We start from the raw sequence: 25,825 nt of genomic DNA on the forward strand, positions 1-25,825 counted from the left end.
GGTTGTATGTTAGATTTCAGCTTCCTTTTGTCACATATCAATCTGCCGTTGCGCAAGTCACTGTTAAGAAGAACTCGATTAAACTCTAATCATTCCCTTTTCTCGGTTCCAGATTGTGTAAATGTGACCATTCTTCCTGTGTCACATTTGAGGCGGCCATCTTGAACGCCACCACGAACCCAGCTCTCTTACAGGAAGTGTGGTGACAGCAGCTGCAGTCTGATTGGTTGAAATTAAAAGTATAGAATGATCAATTTATTATCGACACGATTGTTAATGATTACATTGTGTATGTGAAACTCCACTTTGTTTCTTTTCACCCCACTATGGAAGGCTGAGGTGATTGCATTTTGGATTTTGAAGTTTTTTCATTTGTTTGTTTTGTTTTTTACCACAATGACCATAATAACAAGTTTCTCCTGTGAAACAAGTAATGTTGCAATGAAAAGATGACATTTTGAACCTAATATTTTGATACTGAGATACATCTAAAAATAAATGAATAAATCAATAAAATTAGTCAATTAGACACAACCACCAGAGACCTCTTTCTATGTAACATTCATAATAAATAATAACACACTCGTGGTTTTCTTGTGAAGCCGGTCTGCAGCTGTATCTTGGAATATTTCTGCTCTAAATGAACATCCGGCCGCCTCTCCATTCAGCACCACGGACAGCAGCCAGGTTCAGGTTAAACCAACAGAGCTGATGTTCACTGCGAGACCTCGGCACGTTTCGGCCGTATGAACGTTTTGATATCTGCAATAACTACGGAAACTGAGTGTTCTCAAGATTAGAAGGAAATCAGCACATAACATTTAAATAATGAGTCATATTCAGCTACTCTTTGGTTTCCAGATGTGATCAGTTGCAAATCACTAAATACTTTAGTTTATCTCTTCTGCAGAAATAAACTAAAACAGAAATGAACGATGTTAATATTTTTAATAGTTGCTTATGGTGCAGATTTTGCTAAAGAGATAAATACTAAGACAATAGTGACAGTTTCTGATTATTTACTAAGTTACATCATTTCAAAATTTTACAGTAGAAGTGAAGCCTTGGTTCTTTGTGACCTTTGAGTCAAACATAGCTGTAAAAATCTCTGAAGAAAAACAGCTGGTGAGATCATTTTTATGTCTCAATACCTTAAAGTAACACAAGAATTGATGACTAACTGGCTCCATTCATGTTAAATACGTTACATATGACCCTGGTAATCAGAGTTGATTGTTGGCCGGTCTTTAAAATGCAACTTGCATGGATGTTTTTTCAGCCGACAGATGAACTGAAAATAATAAGAAGAAGCCAAAGAAAGAGAAACTTGGATGTTTAAGGGTCTGATTAAAATAAACCAAAGATTTCAAATTATAATCACATAGATGAAAATGCTCTTAAATGAGCAAGTTGGAGTCATTTCTAAAAATGATTCAATAGTGCCTTAGTTTAGCTCAGGGCTTGGTTGGAAGAATTTACATTTCTAAAATACTTTCTGATTGAAATCACTTTTCTTAGTCACAGCTTCTTAAATGTCTGTAAATCCAACCCAGTCAAAAAATATATATTAATGGTAATATACATTGAATAATAAACTGCAGCAATATATTTTAACTAATAAAGCAACATTGAATTTCAAACAACAACCTCACATAAGTAAATAAATAAATAAATGTTGCAAACTCTTAGAAAAGCACATTCTGCTCTGTCCAAATTATACTACTTTAGAGAGTTACTTATTGCGTAAACTAGAAGTATTTCAAAAGGCAATTTAGTCCACTTCTTGAACGATGCAAAAGAACTATCGGCTGTCTGAATCCCGAGTTTATCTTGTATTGTCACCATTTTGTGTTGCATTCATTTGGTTCTCAGATGGTTTGATGAATCCCTCAGTCTGTGATCGCTGGGCAGCTGCAGTTATGAAGTGCATGATGTGTTCACACCAGTCTGCTGATGTGAACCCCTAATCTTTGCAAGAAAGTCAGGCTTTTTAGTTTTGAACAGCCTGTCCAAAACTAAAGTCTTGTACTTCTACTCCAAGTCAACCATCATGCATTTCTTTATAAATCTCCTGATTTGACCAATGTCATTTTTACAACAATAACACAATTGGGAGAAACACATTGGCTCCTCCAGGGTCAGTAAATTGCGTAAAAGTATATTATATTTCACAGACGAGCCTTTAAAGATAACCTGAGTGTGCAGCATCATAAAATCTGCTTACTTGCACATTTACGATACGATACGATTTAACACAAGCTTAACTGAGTAAGAATTCATGTAAATGAGGCAATGAACGACATTTGAGGAAACATTCGGGAGCTCCTTCCTCTGGTTGTTGTTTTGTGTGTGTCTGGCAGAGAGTCTGGGGTCTAATAGAGCAGGAGCCTGGATTCATCTGCTTCCTATTTGAGTGCATTACTCCAGAGCCGTCTGCATGTAGCTCCTGTCACTTTGGCTTCATCACTTTCATTTACTGCTATTAGGAAGCAGCCTCGGCCCTCTTCCTCCTGCACACTTTGCTTCTTCTGTCCTTTGCGTCTCTCGTTTCTGATGCACACAGTGACATCCTCAGTGACCACCTGGCCCGGTGACTATTTCTGGCTCTGTCTGCGGCTCTACCTGTCTGCGCTGTTCACCTGTCTCCGGAGTTCGTTTGTTCTCTCTACTTCGTCACGGCTCATACTGTGTGTCTGAGAAGCGGAAGTGAAGAGCTTGGACCCGTTACTGAGCTCAAAACCAAACGGCTCAACCCGGTGGGAAAATGCAGCTTGAGATTTTGACATTTTTTTCCGTTCCATTACAGAAGAAACCCCTGCAGCGCTGCCTGGATGCTCAGCCAGGTTATTGTTCTTTTTCCTGGATCAATGCTGCCGGAACATCTGTTTTACTGCTGACACGGGTTGACGGCTAAAGGTGACACAAGAGAGCCCAAAAACAGTACAAAAATAAACGTCAGACTTCATAGGAAAACTACCGTATATGGCTTCTAAGTGAAGGCGGTCGTAAACACTCACATACCCTCATGCTGTCACTGCTCGTCACATAATTCTTATTTCCAGCAGTTTAACATTTTACTTAGAAAGGTAATCCTTTCTAAGTAAAATGTTTTGTTTTATCAAGTTCAGCAGTGATGACTTTCCTTTGGAGGTAACCATTGGTAACACAAGAGGACAATGATTTTGTGCTTCTCTGTCCTTCCTATTGACTGTAGCTGATGTCAGTTTTTATGTGCTGATGCTGTAACTACACTGAATCAATATGAGCTGTCCCCTTGCATACTGCTAGACTTTTCTATGTTTTCTTTCTCTCTGTGTTATTTTACATTTAAAATCACTAACAGACTGATATTAGCCTCACATTAACTCCACTAATCGTTTCTACAACAAGCTAAAACCGGTTTGAAATCTCAACTCTTAATTATTTTCTGTTTTTCACGGTAACTGCTTTAGCAAAAATGTGAAGCGAAATTGCCTCTGATCCGAAGATGAAATAATTCATGTCCATTTGAGAGAGGAAGGGTAATTAAATGCTGTTCTTAAAGTTCTTTTTTAACAAAAACTGGAAAGTCCCAAAATCAGTACAGCTGCTGCAGGCCCTAGCGGAGACACAGACGGTCGACTCGTCCATTACTCTGGTGTCATTACATCTGCTCCTGCAGGACTGGAGCCAAGGACTGGGGCGGGTTAAGCACAAAGCGCCACGGGGGAAACGCACACCTGAGGCACAACAATGCCTCACCAGGCAGCTCTGCTGTCAAACACACATGACACAGACTTGCACAGGTACACCACACAGGCACAGCTTTCACACTCATTTTCTCACTTATTGTGTGTACATAGGTGCACACACACACAAACAAACAGGGTGCGCGGCAACTAATGAGCACGAGGGACGGCCGAATGGAGGAGAAGGAAGGGAAGTCAGATGATTTGACACTTCGCAGCTCTCAGAAGGAGACATAATGAAACACAAGTCGCTCTGAAAGGGTTTTGTAGCAAAGTAACACGTGATCAAAATGAAGTCTTTACAGTGAGAGCATCTCTTGTAATGAAATAGAAAACTTCCTGAGGGGAAATGAGATGGTATGTCATACAATGCAACAGGATTTTCAAGCACCTGTAATCACTGAAGAAATATGAAGCTTATGTTTAACCAGTGAACATGTTGCTGATTTGCCTCTGCAAGTTAGCCATAAAGCCAAAAGAGCATTAGTGTTTTGTGTTATATGTCAGGATTAAAGATGTGATAGTGGGTGTGTTGTGGTGGTGCACGGCCCACGTTTGGAGGCCTTGGGTCTGCGGCGTGGGTTCGATTCCCGGACCTGGCGATATTTGATGCATATCCTACCCCCTCTTCCTATCGGCCTGCTTTCATGCGGCGGGACACTAGAGCCACAAAAAAAATAGATGTGATCGATCACAAACTGTGTTTAGTTAAATCTATCCAGCTCAGTTCTTCTTTGTCAAAGTATTGCAGGTTTGAAACCAGAAATGCTCAGAAAGTAAAAGGTATTTTTAAGAAGATAATGCTAACTGTAGCATTATTAACAGCTACCAATTAGCCAGGCCGTTCTCTCACCACCTTTTCCCACAGCCATGCAGATAACGTGATTTTTTCACATATTATCTGTCTTATTTTATGTTGTTATGATACAGTGACAGTTTTCACACATATTTAAAAAGAAAAACAAAAAAAACAACACACTTTTTAACATAAATGTTACATACCGCAAGAAATATTGTGAAGTCTCAAGCTCTAATAATTACATTAAGAATTACTTCCTGTCAGTAAAACCTAGAGGGGATTTTTCTGTTGGAAACTGAAGCTTTCTGTCACTAGTGAATTTATTTTATGCTTTTAAAGACAGCAAATACAAGATGTTTGTTTTGATCATTTTATGTGTTTCACGTTATTAAAAACATGCCCTTTGCCAGTTCCACTGGCAAAGGTCGTGGGAATCCTTCCCCTGGCCTGTACTTCTCCAGGATGAAAATGAAACGTGAAATAAAGAGAGGGTGCGTCTGTCCGACATGTCCATGTGATGAGCAGACTCAGGCCCTAACCTGGTTAGGACCAGGCCAAGGCCAGCTCAATAAATAGGGCCAATTGACTCACAGTCCCACACAGACGCCGTTTTCACTGTGCAGCTCCAAACAAACACCGATTGCTCTGCTGTGAGGTCGATGTTTCCGTGTTCTCAGTGGCCCTTTGCTCCAAGATTTGGTTTTGTGTTTCTTTAGAGGATTATATGTTTTTCATATAATACTCAACAGACAAGTAACTATGTTATAATCATAGTCGCTTGATCATGTTATTTTATAGCATAATCAAGTAGCTATGTCACCTTCAGTTGTTATAAAAACACAAACATAAATATAACCTTTGTCCCAGAGAGACTCTTGGAACAAATGCTATTGCCATCTAATTAGGTGGCTGAACAGGTTTTAAAATACATTTGACTTTGTAATTTAACCCTTTGAAATTGGACTTCTGTCTCTTAAAAACTCCTGCTGTTTGTGAAACTCCGCCTACAGGAAGTCATTACAGTAAGGCTCTTCCATTGATACTTTAACGACGTTTTTATATTGAAAAGTATCTTGCATATTGAACTCAGCAGATGCTCAGTTTCACCAGGTGTTTGCTAATGACTGCTGCTAGTCTGAAGGAGCTGAGTGGAGGAGTCACAGGGGAGGGCTGCACTGTGAGGAGGAAGCACAGAAGTTTCCGAGGAGAAACTTTGTCCTCGAAGGCAGCATTTGGTTGCCATGGGCAATTAATGAAAGCAACAACCCAAGTATGTTTTTGACATGACATAAAGCTCAAAACAGCCAACTTTCAGCTCCATTATTTGAACATTTTAAAAACCTGACACACGCCAAATAGTTCATCATTTCTCAAGTTTTTTTTTTTTTTCACACCATACAAGGTGCATTCTCTTTTGCATGCTGCTCAGAGAGCTGTTGGAGACACCATGACAGGGGGCTATAAATAATAACCTTCCTCCAACTGTATGATTCAGAAGCTGTGATGTCTGACTGCAGTGTGATACAGCACTTCACCCCAAATCAAAGTCCATGTGTGTGACATCTATCTGCGTGTGTTTGTGTGCGTGTGTGTGGGCGTGTGTGTGTGTGTGTGTGTGTCTGTGTGTTTGTGTGTGTGTGGGTGTGTGTGCCGGGGTGTGTGTGTGTGTGTGTGGGCGTGTGTGCGTCTGTGCGTGCGTGCGTGCGTGTGTGTGTGTGTGTGTGGTGTGTGTGTGTGTGTGTGTGTGTGTGTGTGTGTGTGTGTGTGTGTGTGTGTGTGTGTGTGTGCATATTAAAGTCCTTTCATTGTCAGAAGACTTTGACAATGAAATGTTGACATATATATGTCATATATTGTGGAATCAAAATGTACAAACATTTTTTGCAATAAAAAGGCAAATAAAATGTGTTATTTATGGTGTAATTTGTACTTGTACATTATATCTTCAATAATTCCAACACTTTTGGCGTTTTGCGGACCTGACGGAGACCACTCAGGCTGCAGACACTTCACACCTCCCAAACTAAAAACACAGCATGTGTCTCTGTCATGAGTGATGCTGCAAACAAGATATGACTTCTTTGTGTATTCCTGGCAAATGAGGCGGTCATTAAAAATAAATTCAATCACAGCAAGGTCACTATAGAAACTAATCGAGATTTTCTTATCCCCCTTGCCTGACTTGGGTCTGGAAAAGGTATTGAAACACTGCAAAAATAAAGAAAGATACAAAACTTCCATGTTGCTTTATTTGCAAGACGCCATCATTTAAACGGTTTTTATTTTTCCCTTGTAAAGCAACAGATTAGAAACTGTTCTTAGATTTCACTTGACCTGCTCTGCTTCTTTTTAGATTTGAGGATTTGGAGATATTTCTGAGGGGAACACTTCAGCAATCCCCCATGCTTTACATGTTGTCATTTAAGAGCGGCGGCCCAGGCAGACAAAGCTGCTGATGCTCCTCTAACCACGGCAAATGAAGTGCTTTCAGCTTGCTCAGTGGCAGAGATGAATGGCTTTTAAATTAATCAGGGTTCCCATCTGATTCAAATACAACTATACCTGGGACACAAAGCTTCCATCACTTCCACAGGCCAGCAGATAACGGCCCGTCTCATCCATTCTCACCATAGTGTGATTTAATGAGGAGCTAATCTCTCAGTGTTGCTAAAGGAGCAGTATTATGTGTTTTCCAGGAACATAGAGACATTTTATAGCATAATCAAGTAACCGTGTTAGCTTTAGTTGTTATAAAAATGCTGCATATAATAAATTTGACTTAAAAGTAAATTTGCTCTGTCAATGAACTTCTTGAAATTGGGCCTCTGTCTCTTTAAGAAACTCCAGCTCTTTCTGAAACTCCGCCTTCAGGAAGTCATCAGTACTTCTCTGCTGATTAAGCCTTTGACAACATTTTTACCAGCGTTTGAATGAGAAGTGGAGCCTGTGAGCTCCATCAAGGGTTTGCTGATTATTGCTGGCTAGTCTGAAGGAACTCAGGGGAAAAGGCTTGGTGCTCTGAGGGACTTTGAGGGACTTTGACTCTGAGCTTTCATGGGAGGGTAAAGGATTCTTTAAGAATGCCTAAAAGAACAAAAGCAACATGATCTAAAACTTAAAAAAGGTCGATTTTACAGAACACTGCCCCTCTAAAAAAACCTGGAAAAGCATATTTTGAGACTGATGGACCAGAAATGAATTTTATCTACAACATTAGCAATAATGCCTCCCGTATTCCCCCTTTTCCTGCCCCGGCCCCACATCCTCTCATTTCAATCCCCCTTCTTCACATAATTACAGAGACTGCGCATGTTCGGCTGGATCAGGGGCCTCTCAGAGAAGACTGGCCGCCGCTCAGACCCGGGGGTCGCTTAGCATTTGAAGGATTCCTGTGTCAGCAGCGAACAGTGTGAGGAGCACATGTTGACAAGACTCTCCCCATGAATAAAGCAGCATTCATAGTCTGACACACGACATGTTACAGCGGGGGGGGGTGATAACGAAGCGCATGTTTCTGGGTGTTTTCCTCTCTTTCAGAGTCCGCCGGTTTGTCTGCTTCAGCTTCCCGGCTCAGTCCTCCGAGCAAGATCTGGATCTGCCTCTCGCTTCCTCACAATAATCTTTTCCACAGCGCTGTCACATGTTAACTGGTTTATAGAGACAAGAGGAGGGGAGACACTGGCAGCCAGCAGCTCCCTCACAGCCCCCCCCGCCCCTCACCCTGAATATTTAACACAGACAGAGGCTGAGACGAGCCGCCTCGGACGCCGTATATAAGCATCTCTCGCCCGCCCACCAACACAGCAGGGGTCCAAACACACTCGGGCTGCTCATCACGTCTGCTCACAAAGACACACTCACCAAGAGAGAAAGAAAGAAAGAAAGAAAGAAACAGAGAGAGAGAAAGAAAGAAGGGAGGATAAAAGGAAGGGAAGGAAGAAAAGACAAAAGAAAGATTTCCACTGCAGGATTTTACTGTATATATATAAAATCCTGATATCCTAATCCTAATATATATGTATATATATATATATATATATATATATATATATATATATATATATATATATATATATATATATATATATATATATATATATATATATATGTATATATATATCTTTTTTCTACAAATTATACCCAAAAAACAAAGGTGTGATTTTGCTTGTTGACAAAAAATTCCCTGCAATCGACATGAAAAGCAAGCTATGGAGAGTTGAGTTCTGGGAAGTGGCAGATGTCTTTGCTGTGTTCTTCTTCGTCACAGGAGGCTCAGGAATCCACTGTCAGTCAACACATTGGTGCAGTCTGCCCTGATTCACTTTTATGTGAGTTAATGTTTTCATGAAATATTCTTGAAATGTTTGATTGGAGCCACACACAATACAGATAAACCTGAGTGAATAAAAAAGGGGGGAAAACAGCCAGTAAAATGCAAACGAATGCACTTAGAATCACAATCTGTTCCCCATCAGTTAATGTGACGTCCTCGAATACGTCCAAATGAAGGCTTGATATTTGAGAGCACACGTTTTCTTCTCGATTAAAACAATTTATGAAGAGAAAGCAGAGCTAAAGTGAAAGAAAAACAAAGAGAAACATCTTGTTGTTCTGTTTGACCTAAGTAGAAAAAAAGCCTGATTAGCGGCTTTGAAGAAGCAGAGCGGCGTGATGCTGAGTCAGAAGGAGCAACGACTGCTCTTATGGGTGGGAAGAACGAGAAAAGATCAGAGTGGGCCGCATGTTGCGAACTTCAAGCTGTCTGGTTTGACTGGCTGACACGGACAGACAAGAACAAGCCTGCAGACTGAATACCGACAGAAGCAGAAAAGGTAGAGCAGGACGTGAAAAGAGAAGGTGATTGTACGTTTATGTATCAGGAAAATAAATGCATGCAGCTTGAGCTTCCCGTTTGACCATAAAATTGTGCAATTTCACATTTCAGAAATAAATTCACTAAATAGAAACACGACAAGTGCAGGAACTCAATTGCCGTATCAAAATTGGTTTATCTTGCAAAACCGGAAACATTTTTTGTCACACAACAGGATTTTATTTCTGGTGCAAACCACAAAGAAGGAGACAACAGGAAGTAGTTGCAGGATGATGATGGTGCAATGTTTAATAACTTCACACGTGAACAAACTTATTCTTGTGTGATATTAATTGTGTTTGTTAATGGAAATACCTCAACTGTCAAATGGTGGGGCTTCTTTTCAGCATTTGAGGATAATTGACAAAGTTTTGCACACATTTGTAATCAAAATAATCTACTGATGCTCTGCTCCATCAGGTCTTAGTAATTTTCTTTTTTTAAAGCATTACCATGGTTACCCAAAAAATAAAAAATTAAAAGAGTGAGCATAATTTTATCTAGTCATATTTCTTCTAAGAAGACAACAATTATTGAAAAAAGTTGCAAAAATATTACAACTACATCGATAATAGAGTCAAAATAAATGTATTCTAATTTGAGTTTTTTAGGAATGGACAAAACCAAATATTTGGAGTGAACACTAAATTTAGTTCATATTTTCAGGTCAAAGTTCGCAGTTTTGAGAATCATACAATGTTAACAGGTTTGTTTGCTGGTGTAGGCAGTCTGCAGCCAAGTTTTTCATTCAGCAAACTGTACAGCAGAGGACAGCAACAGGTGGAGGAGGAGCAGCACTGTGTAGCCTACTTGACTTCCAAGTTTTATGACATCATTTTGAAGTGTTGTTGTGACAACAATAAAAGTGATGACATTAACTATTTATCACACATTTTTAGGTAACTGTGTGTCAAAGTAGTTAAAGTCCCACAAACACAAATTCTGCACTTGACAAAACATTTTTCACAAGCTTCTTCAGAACAGCAGTCACATAAAGTGTTTGTATCACTTGTCTGCACACAGTAAATGTATTTTCCAATATATTATTCATCGAACGATGAAAAAAATATAATAGAATCATCAATCCTTACAACAAGGACAGATTTTGGGGTTTTTAAACATCAGCAACAACAATAAATTAATATCACGATAAATTTATCACGATAAGTGATTGTTTATGCGATAAATGCGCATCGACTTGTGCAGAACTTTATGGTAAGAGCATTACGACGCAAAATACATCTTTTCCATATTTGCCTTGACACTGAAACTGACCCATATGTGGTGACCTGCTGCATTCTGGGATGCACCTGGACCACCTGTGTGCATCTGAACCTCTGAGACACTGCAGAGAAAATCTGGCGTGGAAACTTTTAAAGTTGAATCCTTAAAATAATCATTCCAACCGTGCATGTATGGAAATTAGGAGGACAAAAGTGTTTTTTTCTCCCCCAAATAAATGGCTGTTTGCGGAGGAAGAAAGAAAGGGGAAAAAAAGCCAGAGCTGCTTTACTCACGGGTGCCATCGAAGCGGGTGGCTATCGTGTCCAGGAAGGTGTTCTGCGGGGCCAGCAGCCCTCTCATCACCGGCATCCTGCTCCGGGTCGACTGGCTCCTCCTGCCTCTGCGCCCCGGGGCGCCGCTGGACTCCTCCTCAGACCCAAAACTCGGTAAGAAGCGGGAGGTGCCCGGTGCGCATCCCAGCCCCTGGAGAAGCGCACCGATCCGAGATACGCGCTGCGGCTCCACCTTGGCACCGCGGGGGCTGTGACCATAATCAAGTCAGCCGGGAGCGAGCAGTAACCCAGGGATGCACCTGTGCAACCCTCCAAAGCCGGGGGAGGAGGAAGAGTGAGGGGATCAAACGGAAGCAGCCAGGATGCGGTGTGCGCGCGCGCCAGAGATGAGGATGGATGGTGCGAAGTGGAAGTTTTGGTGCTGATGGTGCGCGGAGTGCATCTTATAGCAGCAGGCTCCTCCTCACGCTCTTTCTCGCTCTCTCTCTGTCTCTCTTTCTCTATGTCTCTATTTTTCTCTCTCTCGTTGCGTGGTTATCTTAGCACAAGTGAAAGTCACGTGACGCCTTCCAGGTCTCGCCAAGCACTGGTCCTCTTTCAAAGTGGAGGTGTGGGAGACAACAAAGGGATCCTCGCTTTGGGAAGCCGACGCAGCCCTCCTCCTGATCGGATCAACACCTGACGCTGGAAAATCTCGTTAGAACCCCAAAATCTCCCAGAGGGGCCGAGGAGTGGAGACTCACACAAAGCCGAGGAGGACGAAACGTGTGTTTTCACAACAACTCCACCTGTGTGCTGTGTCTTATTTCATTTCTTAGAGCGGTACTCCATGCAATAACTTGTTTAATTTAACACTGGCTGTGTAGGTTCAAGTTAAACAAACAAACAAAAAAAAAACATGGATGGAGTCTGGTGATCCTTTGTTTCTCTCCTCAGCACCACATTAGGAATTCTGGCGCTTGGACGCGTTCAGGAAGAGAATCAAATGTGATGGAACAGTCGCATTGCGCCACCTTGTGGTTTCTTTGATCTCAGACAGTTTTGTGCCCTTTGTTTGCATTATTACCAACACGACTTTTTTTCACTTTTAAATCATTAATTCGAGTTCTTCTGCTTTCCGATGGGAAGACTTTTACAACACTTAACAGCTGAACAGCTGAAGTGTTTTTCACATGAACTGACTGTGTGTGAGATTCACTGAGTTAATTTGACTCAAAGTTGTGAGAGGTTCTAAGCACCACAGCAGTCCTACCCTTGAGTAAACTTCATTTGTTTTTTCTTTACTGGACTAAAGTTTAATGTTGTGTTTATGAAGAACCACAAAAAAAAAAAAAAAAAAAGATTTCATTCCCTGATCTACTCACCAACAGTTAAAGATTGCTTCAAATCTTTACCCATTACATACCCAAGCAGCAAATAATAATAATAACAATTAAAGGGACATATTCCAGCTACACCTAATGGTTACAAGTGTGTATCAATAACCCTAACATTAACCAAAGGCCAATTTACATTTTACCTCTAAACTTGACCTCTGACCCTGAACAAGGGTGTCCATCATATTAGGACTGGGCTTTGATCCCCATGAGGATCATTAGTAGTAAATATGCCTATGTAGGACAGCTAAACAAATACACACACACATATTCATATGTCTGATTTTCATTGGTGCATTTTCAGTCAGTCTTTATTTATTACTTTTGTTAGTCTCAAGTTATTTCAGACACTATTGTGGGTTTTTAATTCATTAACAGAATTATGTCCATGTGTTGAAAGTGCAGCATTTAGGGCAAAAGTCACCGTTTCACTCCCAGCCGATAACTCCACCCTCAGAAAACTGTCACACTGACACATTGCTCAATACCTTGCATAAGATTTGTAAGCATGTGTTTTCTCTCTGGGGTCAGTGAATCTGGTTTTGTTTGGTATGGTCATGGTGTAAAGGATCTTCCCAAAACAATTAAGTGAATTTTTGTTTTGTCTTTTGTAGCTTACTTTAGCACTGATGCTCATCAGAATGCTGAGTTTCAACAGACGGGCACACTTTGGCAGGCCCCGTTTAAATTTCTTCAGACATTTTCAAGTCATCATCATCATCATCATCATCATCATCATCATCATCATCACCATCATCATCATCATCATCATCATCATCATCATCATCATCATTATTATATTATTATTTACAGTTGTACTTCCACAGTAGAGTGATTGTCACTGGGCGTGGACGTAGATAAGCACAAATTTGTGAATTATTGCAAGGACGAATCAGAGTCCGAGTTGCCCCTCCTTTTGTGTGAGCTTATCTGATAGGCGCGATGGTCGTAAGCTCTTCACTGATTGGCTTTCCGTCAACAAGAGGAGGAACGTTGGAAGTCACCGGCTCTGCTTGAGCAGCTTGATCTGCTGTCACCTCGGTCCGAACATCGCCGTGTCCGGTTACCCCCGTCGTCTCTGACTGTTGTGAATTTTTATTCTTAAACTTGAAGGTAAGCGCTTCATTTTAAACACTGTCTGCACAGTTAGATAATGTCGAACTACGGGGAAGCAAGATGCTCTCATTCTGTGTCTTTATCTCGGTACATCTTCCTGTTTTGTTGCTAAAGCTCAACATTTAGTTTTCTAACTCTCAGGACGAAACATGACGTCATACCGTCGTGCTTTAGAACGCTTGCGTTGGAGAAAGTAGAAAACGACTCTGTTTTCCTTGTTCTTGGTCGGGCGCAGCTAGCATAAAGAGCCCATTCAGGCCCTGAGCTGCGTTAGAAAACTCCTTCCTGGTTTCAAGTTTCACGGAGTTTCTTATCAGAATTGTTTTTGCTCAACTGGTTCTGTTAGCGGTTCCTGCTTTCCAGGTATGAACCAACCGCTTCTTGGTCTGAGCGGTCTGTCTAGTCCTCTGTTATACAGAAGCTGTCCCGGAAGCTTTGGGGACACCGAGTAATGACACCAAATTAGCAGATGTCAACAACAGCAACTTCTTCTAACGCCTGAACTCTGTCGGTTTATTGCAATGTTACAATAATACGTACATTAATGTTACATTTTTACGTATGCAGAAGTCGTTATTGTTTTCTTGTTTTGTTTTTGCTTTGGACCTCCACACTGTTCAGTCAATGCATGTGTAAAGCATATGTTTATATGGCTTGTTCAAAAGACCATGTAAGAGGATTATTATGGAGTAAATCTGGCAGTGCAAATTGAATGCACAGTTATTATTCAGTTATGCTCCCACTTAACGCGAAGATTATTTCACAGAGAGCAAACATCTGATGTCTATGTTTTAATTCAGAGGATTAAAACACGAGAGAAGCACCGATCTGCTTTCACGATCACCGATTTTTTGTAAACATCTGACCTGCAAATTTTTTATTTATTTATTTATTTTTTTGGCCACTGCCACATCAAGAACACTGATCTTCTTCAGCAGTAAAATTAGAAAACAAAAATTATTTCTCAAAATCTTATTTTGAGAGGAATTTTTTTGCACAGCCAATATATATATAATACTACAAAATAATTACTGTTTTCTGCAAAAATGATGTCATCTGCAACCATTCATTCATGTTTTATAACTACAACAAAAATTTTTAGAAGAATTTTTGAATTTCTTAAAAAAAATTCTGACAAATCTGTAACAGAGCAGCTAAGTGTTCTGTTCCCCTAATCTATTGATGACAAGCTCCCTTTTTGTTTGGGTTGCCAGTACATACAATTTGTTGCGCTTCTTTTCTTCACAGCGTGTGTGTTTGTGCCAAGATGTCTCAGAAGATCAAGGCTGGCTCAGTGGTGGAGATGCAGGGCGATGAGATGACTCGGGTCATCTGGGAGCTGATTAAGGACAAGCTGATTTTCCCTTACTTGGAGCTGGACCTGCACAGGTGAGTTTGAGGTCATTGATTGTTTTTCCCTCAAATGTGATGAAGGATTTCAAAATCCAAATGTGACACCAAAAAACAGGAGGCATATTGTCACTTATGGATGAATGTTGAGTTGTTGTAGGACGCTCACTGTGACTGTAAGGCTGGGTAGGTTATATTTAAATTATGTAGATTTTTTAAGCAAGATATTCCCAGTAAATAAACATTATCTTTTCTGTCCCTGACTCAGCACTGAGCTAACTGCTAACAACATTAGCACTCTGAGGACAACCACGCTAGAGCATAAAAATAATATATCTTACCTTACATTTGAATGCTTGACTTTCTAAGTAACTGTCCAATAAAATATCTGAAAATACTATTCAAACAATGGATCTTTACCTGTTAGAAAGTGGCCCTGCAAGCTCTGGCGTTGTTAGTTTCTGGACTTCCTGTTTTTAGCTGTAGATTGTTGATCCACTTTTCTCCTCTTTTTTGATAAGTTTTTTAAAATTAACTCCTTTGTGACCAACTATCTTCAAAACATGAAAATAACGTTTATCTTTCTCTCTATTAGAGCGGTTGGAACAACCATACAGGTCACAGACATTAGACATTTTAATGTTGGATCAACAGAAATAAATGGGCTGCATTTACTTCCGGCCCTCCATCTGCAGTGGGTGACATCGGTGCTATGTCATCTGAAACGCAGCAATACTTTTTCCCCTTTCAATTAGCATTCAAAATGTGAAAAAAAAAAACTTCACAAAAGTTTCTGTTTGGTGCTCCTGTAGCTGCTGACATAAAGTGACTGTTCCTGCAGACCTTGCATGTCTGGTTTAGATTGTTTTCATTAAACTTTTCTTGGGGATGTCTCACAATATGAATCCCAGTGCAACACTATGGCTGCATTGATAACTTAGAACGATCTAACTCTTACAGAAGTTTCCTCTAAAAGTGGGTTTGTCTTGGGGAGGAAGTGCACAATTTGGCTGCAGTTGCTCAATGTTAGTGTGTTATTCATTCCAGAAAAAAGAACAAATCACAGCATGGGAAGTACAAAATGAAAGACATGAAAGGAAATGTTCACAGCTGTTAAATAAAGCTGAAATAATGTTTAAACTTAAAAGCCTTTTAATTTAACTCCTCATGTTTTGATGAGAGGGTTTGATCAGCCTTTCTGTCATGTTTAAAGGATATAAAGCTCATAATACTCACATATTTTTTCACTTTGAATGTTTGCCTTTTTTGGTGAACTTTCGAATAGATTTTTAAAATCTATGTGATATAAAATCACGTAATCTTATGTGATCATAAAAAAGTTAATGATCAGTTGTGATCAAGTTCTGAAAGTCCAGTTATGATAAGCACTGCGTATTACTGACCTTGTTACACCAGTAGAATCTGAGAAGGTGGAACTATCAGAGATTGAGCAACCTAAAAAGTAAACTTAAAGTTTCTTACATTCACAAAGGGATAATTTTGTAGAGTTTGTCTCAGCAGTCAATATTTTACCCACATCAAGAGTCCTCAGAACCCTAAGTCATTAACATTGATGTTCAGGTGTTTACAGAATTTCTTGCACATTATTATAACCTAAATTTTGTTCCATCTCAGTGTTTTACTCAAACTACTTTCCAATCCCAAAATTTCTAAAATATCCATGCAAACACTAGCTTAAAATGATTAAACCCCAGTGAAAGGTGAAACAGGAAGTGTGTAGAGTAAATGTGTGATATTAAAACGACTTAATGTAATAACTGCCGATGCACTGATTAGACTTTTCCTGGCTGATTCTCATGTTTGCTTTGCTTTGAATCATGAAAGAAAACAAACGTGGTGCAGGTTTTAAATCCAACTGAAAACAAAGCAATGATTAGATCATTCCCATTCATGGATGCAAAAGTGTCTGACTTTCTCCTGGTTTATATATCAACATGCATAAAATATATGGAGCTTCGTATGTTTCAAACCTCCAAAAAAGGCGCATTTAAATGGAATTATTTTGCAAATTGTTGATGAATTTGTAAATCATTGGACAGAAGTGAAAAGGAAAAATGGAGTGGTGTGTTACTACTGCAAGTCAGTCATTTGTAGATGTTTGTGAAATGGACAAAAAGATTTATTGATTCAGTAAAAATAACAAATAGCTAACAAATAAGTAGCTTTAAAAAAACTGAGAAAATCAATAAAATTAATAGTTTATTCTGGTGACTCCACCCTCTGTTCTTTATTCATCAGTTTTTGCGTCCTGGTTTAAGCTGTCTGCAGAACGGGAAGGGAAAACTAGGTAAAAGGTCACCTCTTCAAACACAGGCTTCGACAATGAGCCAGTATTTCTCAACCCCGGTCCTCGACTCCCACTGCTCCTTGTGTTTCAATGTTTCACTGCTTTCACACACCTGATCCAGCTTATTGCAGTTCAGTGAAAGCCTGTTAATCAGCCATCAGTTGCTGTGAGGTGCATTTTGAAGAAAGAAATAAAAAGGATTAATCCACATCAACATATCATCAAGTACCGAAAATATGGCCAAGTATAACTAATGTTTGGAAAAATGTAATGTTCCGATTGTTGATTTTTTTGTGTGTGTGTTTTCATGATGTAAAGCACTTTGAACTGCCTTGTTGATGAACTGCCATACAGATAAACTGGACTTGAAGCAGAAAAACGCCAAAGATAAACAGAGCAGTCTGCCTTGAATAGCAGCATAAGAAAACACTGATAGAAGGATGAACAACATTCTGATCTGGTTGTGATTGTTCCACTGGTTTGTTGGAAGTCATGTGTAATCAGTCAGTCGTTGCACACAGGACTGCTTGTGTCTCGGTGTTTCAAAAATGTCCTCATTAAAGACACTAACAGTGGAGTCTAAGAGAGGAACAGGGTGTTAATAGACCCTGATGTGAACTCTGTGACGGGTCTTTGAAGAGTTGTAATTAGCTGCAGTGTGGAACGGGCAGTGCGCCGGCAGCTGTTTGAATTATTTTGTAGTTGAAAGCAAGCTCACGTTCAGTTTCCCCTCACATTAATGTTGCTTCCGTCTTCTGACAGTAAGTTCATTTCTAAACCCACTCACAGGAGTTTAATATTCAGAATTTTAGCTAAGTAAAGCAGTGGCTTCAGCTCCCATCAGTGCCTGGCTAGTTGGCGCTCCAGGCATGTTTCTAAATTGTGTCTAATGAAGCATGAATAATAATGGCAACAGAGCATCTTCTTTATCGGTGACCCATTTCTGCCTGGGGTACAGAGATTATAAATATCTTTAGTGTCTTCCAGGTTTAAATCATTTGATTTGGCCGCATTTAGCTAGAAGATGTGCAGATCACAGCCTTTTCAATAAAAACAGAAAACTGTCGTTCTTTTTCTCACAGTCAGGACTGGATAAAGGTTACAAAGCAAAATGTAATGCCTCTCCTGTAACCAAGTAGGTCACATGACTCTATATGTCCCATAACTTGAATAAAGAACAGACATTTGTTGGAAAATAACAATCAACTTGTGACGACGTGTCTGTATTTTTTATAGAATGATCTAGATCAGGACTGGTCAAACTCGACTATCTTCGTGCAAGGATGCCATTATTTTGCCTCTCAAGTCAAATCATGACATGGGTAGCTTTATATTGTCTGTTTCACTTTTGCTGCTAAAATAGCTGAGACTCATGAAATCATGGACTCTAAAAGACCTCTGAAAACTCAGTGAGCTCTCTTAAAATCTTTTTTCTGGCCTTTACATTGATGTACATTAATGCTTCTACCACAGAAGTGCACATGTGTTTTACCTCCTCCAATTTTTATGTCCACTTTCTGCATGCCATTAGCTATAATTAAGCCTTGATTCCAGTCTCCTGGTTGTCGTCCTGCTCAGCTTTGACCTCGGCATGGAGAACCGAGACGTGACCGACGACCAGGTCACGGTCGAGGCAGCGGAGGCAGTCAGGCGCTACAATGTGGGCATCAAGTGTGCCACCATCACGCCGGACGAGAAGCGCGTGGAGGAGTTCAAGCTGAAGAAGATGTGGCGCTCGCCCAACGGGACCATCCGGAACATCCTGGGAGGCACCGTGTTCAGGGAGGCCATCATCTGCAAAAACATCCCCCGCCTGGTGTCCGGCTGGGTCAAGCCCATCATCATCGGCAGGCATGCACACGGAGACCAGGTGAGCTGGTCCTCAGCACTGCTAATAGTGACTCCTCCAAGCTTCCAGAAAACAGCTGAAACATCATGATATAAGAGTTTTACATCAGTCAATATAGATAATTATTGATTGTTTTTTTGTTTTAAATATATGAAATACTTTGAAACTAGTGACATGACATTCCCATTTTGTCTACAGTTTTCTTTCCAGCTGTTGCACTCTTTTTCTCTCTTCACTCCACTCCATTGTTTTGTATTTGTCAGTAAACACAGTGGCCAAACCTGAAACTGCTGCTGCGCATGTTTCTCAAAAAGTTGTCGCTAGGTTACCAATGACTTGGAGTGAACAGAAGTTACATGTTAGGTACCCCACTGTTCAGTCCTGTGACCCCTCGTGTTTAATGTCTACATGCCCCAGCTGGCTCAGGTTATTGCAGGTAATATAATCGAGTGAACCCTGAGAGGTTGTGTGGCTAAAGCCTTTCCTCTGCTTCCATCCCCCACAATGCTGTGCGGTTCTGGATTGGAGTTAAGCGAAACTATTGAAAATTCTATCTTTTAATATTGATCACATGTGTATTGTGACATATATTGTTATTGCATTTTTGCCCTGCAGGAATCATAGTACAAGGTTTTACCAACTTTCTAACAAAGCTACTCCTGAAGCACACTAGAACAGGCCTCTGCACTTTGTGTACTAATGAGCGATCTCAGATCCACTGTTGGATAAGACATGACGGGGTTGCCAGGAGACTCCAGATCAATAATTAAATTTCATCCCCCGCTCTTTGGACCGGCCTCTGTTGTTAGGATCACACATCTGGGTAGCAGGTTGGTTTATGGCTCTGTGACAAAGTCAACAGTTGTGTGTTCAGAGGAAAGGTGTAGGTGAAAGGTAAAAAACCCTGCTGGTTACATAATGGATGTGCCTTAGATACTCCGACTGACGCTTCCTGCTGACGTCTTTATGGCTGTTTCATGAACTTTGCACGATGCTTATCATTTTTGTACTTTTTGGTGGGTTCTAATACACTGCTGATTCTCTCTTCCTTGCTGTGCTCTCCACAGTACAAAGCCACTGACTTTGTAGTGCCAGGTCCTGGGAAAGTAGAGATGATCTACACACCCACAAATGGAGAGCCGGTCAAATATGTCGTCCATCAGTTTGAAGGTAAAGAGGAAATCAACTCGCAGTGCAGTCAAACTCGCAACACAACAGGACATACGAAAGAGCTGATCATTTTACGGAAACCTCTCAGATTTAGCATCGTTGTTTTTCACCATCTAATTGCTTGTGCAGAGTAGAGGTTCTTCTCTCAAGTAAAATGTGGTTCAATATCCCTGGAATTTTGCACGAGTTTCCTGCTGTCCATTTAGCCATTGTCCATTCTCCAGGAACTACAAACAGGATCTAGATTTGTCGGTAACACTTAATTAGAAGCGGTATACATAACTGATATGACACTGTCAAAAACATTAAATAACACCTGAACAAGAAGGAGTCCTCATGAATGTTTTTGACTGCCTTAAAAGTGTCTTTCAGTAAACAATGACACTTTTAAGGCAGTTTGTATTCTTTGTATTCTTCATGAGGACATCCATTGTAATCGGCTCATGTTGTTGTGTCTGTCCAGGTACCGGTGGTGTGGCTTTGGGGATGTACAACACCGATTCATCCATCCGAGACTTTGCTCACAGCTCCTTCCAGATGGCTTTGTCAAAGGCCTGGCCGCTGTACCTCAGCACAAAGAACACCATTCTGAAGAAATACGACGGTCGCTTCAAGGATATCTTCCAGGAGATCTATGAGAAGTGAGACCTTCACAAAATTGCTAGAATAACACGCAAACCGACGCAGAACTGATAGGGAAATGCTTGTGTCTTTCAGAGAATATCGACCTCAGTTTGAGGCTAAAGGAATCTGGTACGAGCACCGACTCATCGACGACATGGTGGCCCAGGCCTTAAAGTCAGAGGGAGGCTTCATTTGGGCTTGCAAGAACTATGATGGCGACGTGCAGTCGGATTCTGTAGCACAAGGTTGGTGAAACGATCCATTTGGTGAACAGCGAAGGAACCTCTGCTCCCGATTACGCCAACCAAAGGTCACGACTGATGGTTGTTTTTAGGGTACGGTTCTCTGGGCATGATGACGAGTGTTCTGATCTGTCCTGATGGACGCACCGTGGAGGCTGAGGCCGCACACGGCACGGTGACGCGCCACTACAGGCAGCATCAGCAGGGCAAAGAAACCTCCACCAACCCTATAGGTCAGAGGAATATTCTTAATATACAAACATGCGCCTCGGTGTTTTTGACCGAAGCCTGTCCTGACGCTGTGGATGTTTGTTTCAGCTTCCATCTTTGCCTGGACGCGAGGTCTACTCCACCGGGCGAAGCTGGACAACAACGCAGAGCTCCGGGTGTTTGCTGAGGCTCTGGAGGCCGTCTGTATCGAAACCATCGAGGCTGGATTTATGACCAAGGACTTGGCCATCTGCATCAAAGGAATGCCCAAGTAAGTCACGTCCATCAGACATTACGAGCACATTTATTAGAGACACAAACTCATAGCTCTATCGTAAATCCCTTTCTGGTATTATGGTGCAGGAAGGCCTGCCACAATAACAAATGTTGCTGGACGATAAATTATCCCAGAAGTTATTGCAATAAATGATAATACTGTTGTTTTGAGATGATTGTCAATATAGTGGTATAATTTAATGGTAATGGCATAATAATGCATAAAGGTCAATAAACTTTAATTTTTTACAAATTTAACATTGGAACAAGACAATTTAAATATCCCTAATAGAGAAACAAAACAACCAAGACAACAAACAAAATGAAGATTCTGTAAACAAAATTGTCCTTCAAACAGTTGAGACAAAACCACTGAAACGGAGACTTTCGTCATCCAGTTTTTGGTAGAAAGAGAGAAAATAGAAAAACAATAAACCATCCACATCGAAATGATCAAGCTTGTTTGCATTTATCATTTGATTAATTTTAGTGCTTTACTTGGACATAGCTTCAGGTCAAATGTTGGAGTGCCTTTCAGGGTTTTCCCCAGAAAACTTGCTAAGCCCAGTGGTTCGGGTGCTGGGGCAGTCATTCAGTCAGCAGCTTGCCGTGTTTTTGAGTTTAAAAATGTATAAAGTTGATAGGAAATTTGAAAATATCACTTGATAATTATGTGCTATGGGAAGAGAAATGCTGGAATACCGACTATAAAGTGTTAAAAAATAAATAAGCAGTGCTTAGCCTGGTGGGGCCCCAAGTAACTTATAATGCACTGGGGAAAACCCTGCCATTGTTCTTGTGGTTGTTCTCTAGAGACCCAGCAATACTAACAGCAAACCAATGAATTATAACCAGTGTCATGATTTTACTGAAACACAAGATATTCCATACTTTATCCATAGACAGGAAAGCACACATTGTTTTCCTGCTGTTTGTACTGGGATTCATGTAATAGAACAAGATTATTGTGAGATATCATCCAGGTTCCTTTTTTAACTGTTTAAATTTCTGATCTAGACCGGGAAAACACATTTTTTATTGATTGTCAATGTTTTACAGTCTGCCTGAACATTGTGGCCCACAGGATGAAGTCCACTGACATTTCATACTGAGTTACAACAGTTGTAGTTTCACCACAATAAACAAAGATCAGTTGTCTTCTCCTTTGTCAGGATATTTCAATTAAAAGATTAAATGTTTATTGTCAGATTAAATATTGGTTTCTCCAACAGAGGGGACTTCATGCTTCACGCAAAAAAAAAAAAAAATCAGCAAATACAGAGGTATTATGGGATAGATTACAGGTCACTGAGTTCATTTTGGACGCCTGAAAATGTAATGTAGGCCATTTCATGAGACATAATTTTTCTTCAGAAGATCTTTTAAAGTAATAATTCACATCTTTTAAAGATTATTGCTATTATGTATTTGCTTGTTAAATTATTTATTATTATTTATAGCTACAATCTTATGAGGATTTTGTATAATGATCAGTAATTAGTAAGTTATATTAGGGTCAGAGGTGATGTCACAGTCTAAGAGAGCAGTGGGTGTTACGCCACTCTGCAATTAAATAGGATCTAGGTAAAATTTGAGAAGAAAGACAACAGAATTACAGAGTTTATATTTTAGACCATCTCTACACTTCAGGTGTAGAAAATTAAGTCTTCTTTCTTGAAGCTTCAAACAACTTTTTGCTCTTGTTGAATTTCTTTTGAAAAACATCTCAACAGCTGCCTTTCCACTACAAATGTGTGCAAAACTTTGTTGGAATTCAGCTAATGTTGAAAAGCATAATATCAGAAATATGGTTTTTACATTATATAAGAAACACAATTAAAATAACACATTAACAAGTTTTTCACATAATAAGTCAACACTCAGCATCATCCTACCACTTCCTGTTGTCTTCTTTGTCTTTTCTGCCAGTAGTCACACTAGGTTGTTGATCATGTGACTTCTGTGTTCAGTTGTGGAAAACACAAATTTTGATATGGCACCACTCATCCTGGTGCCAAAATTTTTGATCAAAAATGTGTTTTTTCGAAAATGACATTTTTCCCTTAAGCAAATATATTTTTGTAATTCCAACTTGCACAATTTTATGGTCACATCAAACACAGTCACTGAAGTGGAAAAAATACAATAAGGTCACTTCTGCTAGTGGTATTGCTATATGTTTTTTATTATTTATTATATGGTCCCACTAAGATAAAGTTATTTGGGTTACATGTACAAGGTTGGACGTTGTTTTCCACAGCTGCATGGGAACCAGACTGTTTCCCATGCTTTGGATCCCTTATCCTGGTATAAAACTCATGTGTTGTCTCTGCCTGGCAGGGTTTTCATCCAGACTTGCTTCATTATTGATTGTCTTTCGAGCTCTCTGAGTTGTGCACAATTCATGAATAAACCTGATTGAGTGATTTTACCTAAACAGTGCTTGGGAACAGTTTTTTTTTCCACGACACACTGATACTGAAATTGTCTTGGGTCAGCTAGACAAGCCAGAAAAGAGCTGTTGTGGTAGTTATCACTGTTATGTCAAAGGTAGGATTTTTTACTTCTGACCAGCTAATCTACCAGTCAGGGTCAGTGAAGACTAAAAATCATTCAGTTCTCTGACCTTCTCTCCTGTATTTATTTTTTTGTTTGTTTGTTTTTTATTTTGCAGTGTGACACGCAGCGACTACTTGAACACATTTGAGTTCCTGGACAAGCTGGCAGAGAACCTGAAGATAAAGCTGGCCACGCAACCCAAACTGTGATCCCACTTCCCCAGCTGCAGCACTTACACACAGACACACACCGCTGGCCCACGCACACAGGGGGTGACCTTCCAGAAAGCGGAGTGTTGGCCAAGCAGGCAGGAACTCCACAAGGTCTTAGCCGTAGCAAAGGTTTGATCAAGGAGGGTGCGCCATCATTCATGCTGCATCAGAGCTGCATCACCCAGACATTAACAGCCTCCAGGAACTAAATGACCTCTGACTTTAAGGCACAGTGTTGTTTTTTATTTTACTATGGTTGCACTAGCTCCCTGATGTTCTCTTGGACCAGAAGTTGCTAGTGAACTTCTGGACCGTCATTGCCTTATTTGCTATTTTTATATAAATCATGTGTGGATTCTGGTCTTCTCCGTTGCCTCATCATGTTTTACAAAAACCTCAGACGCCGTTGTGAAACTGGACAGCCGGAGAAGCAGAGCACAATCACCGGTGTTGACTGTAATGAGACTTTTCAGCTTTCAGCTGAGTGACTAAACATTCCATGACATTATTCATCTCGTAACTCAGAAAACATAAGAAACTGTAAAGATTTCAAGAAGTCTGACTCCTTAATACAGTTTGCGAGCACACTACTCATAACCAATATAAACTCTTAAATGTCCAACACTGACTTAACGAAGAGATGTATTTATATGCCGTTGTGTGTGTGTGTGTGTGTGTGTCTTTGTGTGTGCATCAGCAATAAATTCATGTAATAAATGTGTCTGCCAAAAACAAAGTTGTAAAACTGTTCATTTTATAACAATACACAGACATTAGAGCTCAGAGTACAGTAATCAATTTTAATATCAGACACAGATAACCTAATTAATTGAAATGGTTTTAAATCGTTACATTTTTGATGGAAGAAAGCTATGAAACATAACCCCGCTTTTACTACCAGTTTATTTTAACCCCCACATCCATAAAATGAACTTTTAAAAGCTAAATTTGATTTAGCCAGATTGGTCAAAGTCTTGACATCTGTCAACCATTGACTGGTTGTCACCATGTAGGGGGGCACAAGCAATTATTAAGTTTTGGGGAGATTTTACTAGGATGGTTGTGACCCTATAGTTTTTCACATAACTGTAAGCAAAATGTGGGAAACGTTTGACTGAATCTGGAATGGAACTGTGAGGATTCAGCAACAACGTAGTCTGATCTCTGTTGAAAAGCCATCTGTCAGATAAGAAACAAATAGCAGGTTGAAAAACAACATATGGACACAATTGTATTACAATCTCCTATGTTATTATTATTATTAATTACTCAGTAAATTGATTTTGATTGTTCAGCAACAACAGGATGTGGCTCGCTTTTGCTTTACTTAGACAATACTTGTTTATGTTCCAAGTTAGAATCAAATTAACCGCCATGAAAAAACAAAATTAGAATACATTATGTCACACCACAAGTATTTTTATTAAAAAAAAAAAAAAATTAACATTTTTTAAAATTAGGTTGCCCAATTACTTTTGGGAAACCTAATTGCTGTTCTTGAATTGTGGTTGAAGGCCGAACAAAAATCATTCAGAGGACCGCGAGTGACCCCCTAGCCATTTATTGGACACCGCTGATTGACAGGAAGTATCTGTGCTCAGTGTTATTGCAGCGTA

At 40.0% G+C, this 25,825-nt stretch overlaps 3 protein-coding genes across 8 annotated transcripts in view; 1 reads left to right on the forward strand and 2 right to left on the reverse strand.

The window, feature by feature from the left end:
- kcnh3 (potassium voltage-gated channel, subfamily H (eag-related), member 3) overlaps nt 1–11,562 on the reverse strand; it is a 137,620-nt gene extending 126,058 nt beyond the window's left edge. Inside the window, 1 exon segment of the mRNA XM_055059798.1 lies at nt 10,918–11,562. Coding sequence (XP_054915773.1) covers nt 10,918–10,993 — 76 coding nt within the window. The 5' untranslated portion in view covers nt 10,994–11,562.
- Nucleotides 1–25,825, reverse strand: part of akap11 (A kinase (PRKA) anchor protein 11) — a 233,014-nt gene that overhangs the window by 75,465 nt on the left and 131,724 nt on the right. The window lies entirely within an intron of this gene.
- Nucleotides 13,274–24,945, forward strand: idh1 (isocitrate dehydrogenase (NADP(+)) 1). Its single transcript, XM_055059805.1, has 9 exons — nt 13,274–13,406; nt 14,658–14,798; nt 18,646–18,937; nt 19,984–20,086; nt 20,550–20,727; nt 20,804–20,955; nt 21,045–21,185; nt 21,271–21,433; nt 24,113–24,945. The coding sequence occupies exons 2-9, from the start codon at nt 14,677–14,679 to the stop codon at nt 24,204–24,206; spliced, it is 1,245 nt and encodes a 414-aa protein (XP_054915780.1). The 5' UTR covers nt 13,274–13,406; nt 14,658–14,676; the 3' UTR covers nt 24,207–24,945.

This window comes from Poeciliopsis prolifica, unplaced genomic scaffold (genome assembly GCF_027474105.1).
Source record: "Poeciliopsis prolifica strain line A6 unplaced genomic scaffold, Auburn_PproV2 SCAFFOLD056, whole genome shotgun sequence".
NCBI classification, from domain to species: Eukaryota; Metazoa; Chordata; class Actinopteri; order Cyprinodontiformes; family Poeciliidae; genus Poeciliopsis; species Poeciliopsis prolifica.

Bases quoted from the DNA above. Each gene is read 5' to 3' on its own strand.
- idh1 (XM_055059805.1), top strand. From the start codon at position 14,677: ATGTCTCAGAAGATCAAGGCTGGCTCAGTGGTGGAGATGCAGGGCGAT. The intron at 21,186-21,270 runs GTCAGAGGAATA...TGTTTGTTTCAG, and splicing joins AACCTCCACCAACCCTATAG to CTTCCATCTTTGCCTGGACG. The intron at 21,434-24,112 runs GTAAGTCACGTC...TTTATTTTGCAG, and splicing joins TGCATCAAAGGAATGCCCAA to TGTGACACGCAGCGACTACT.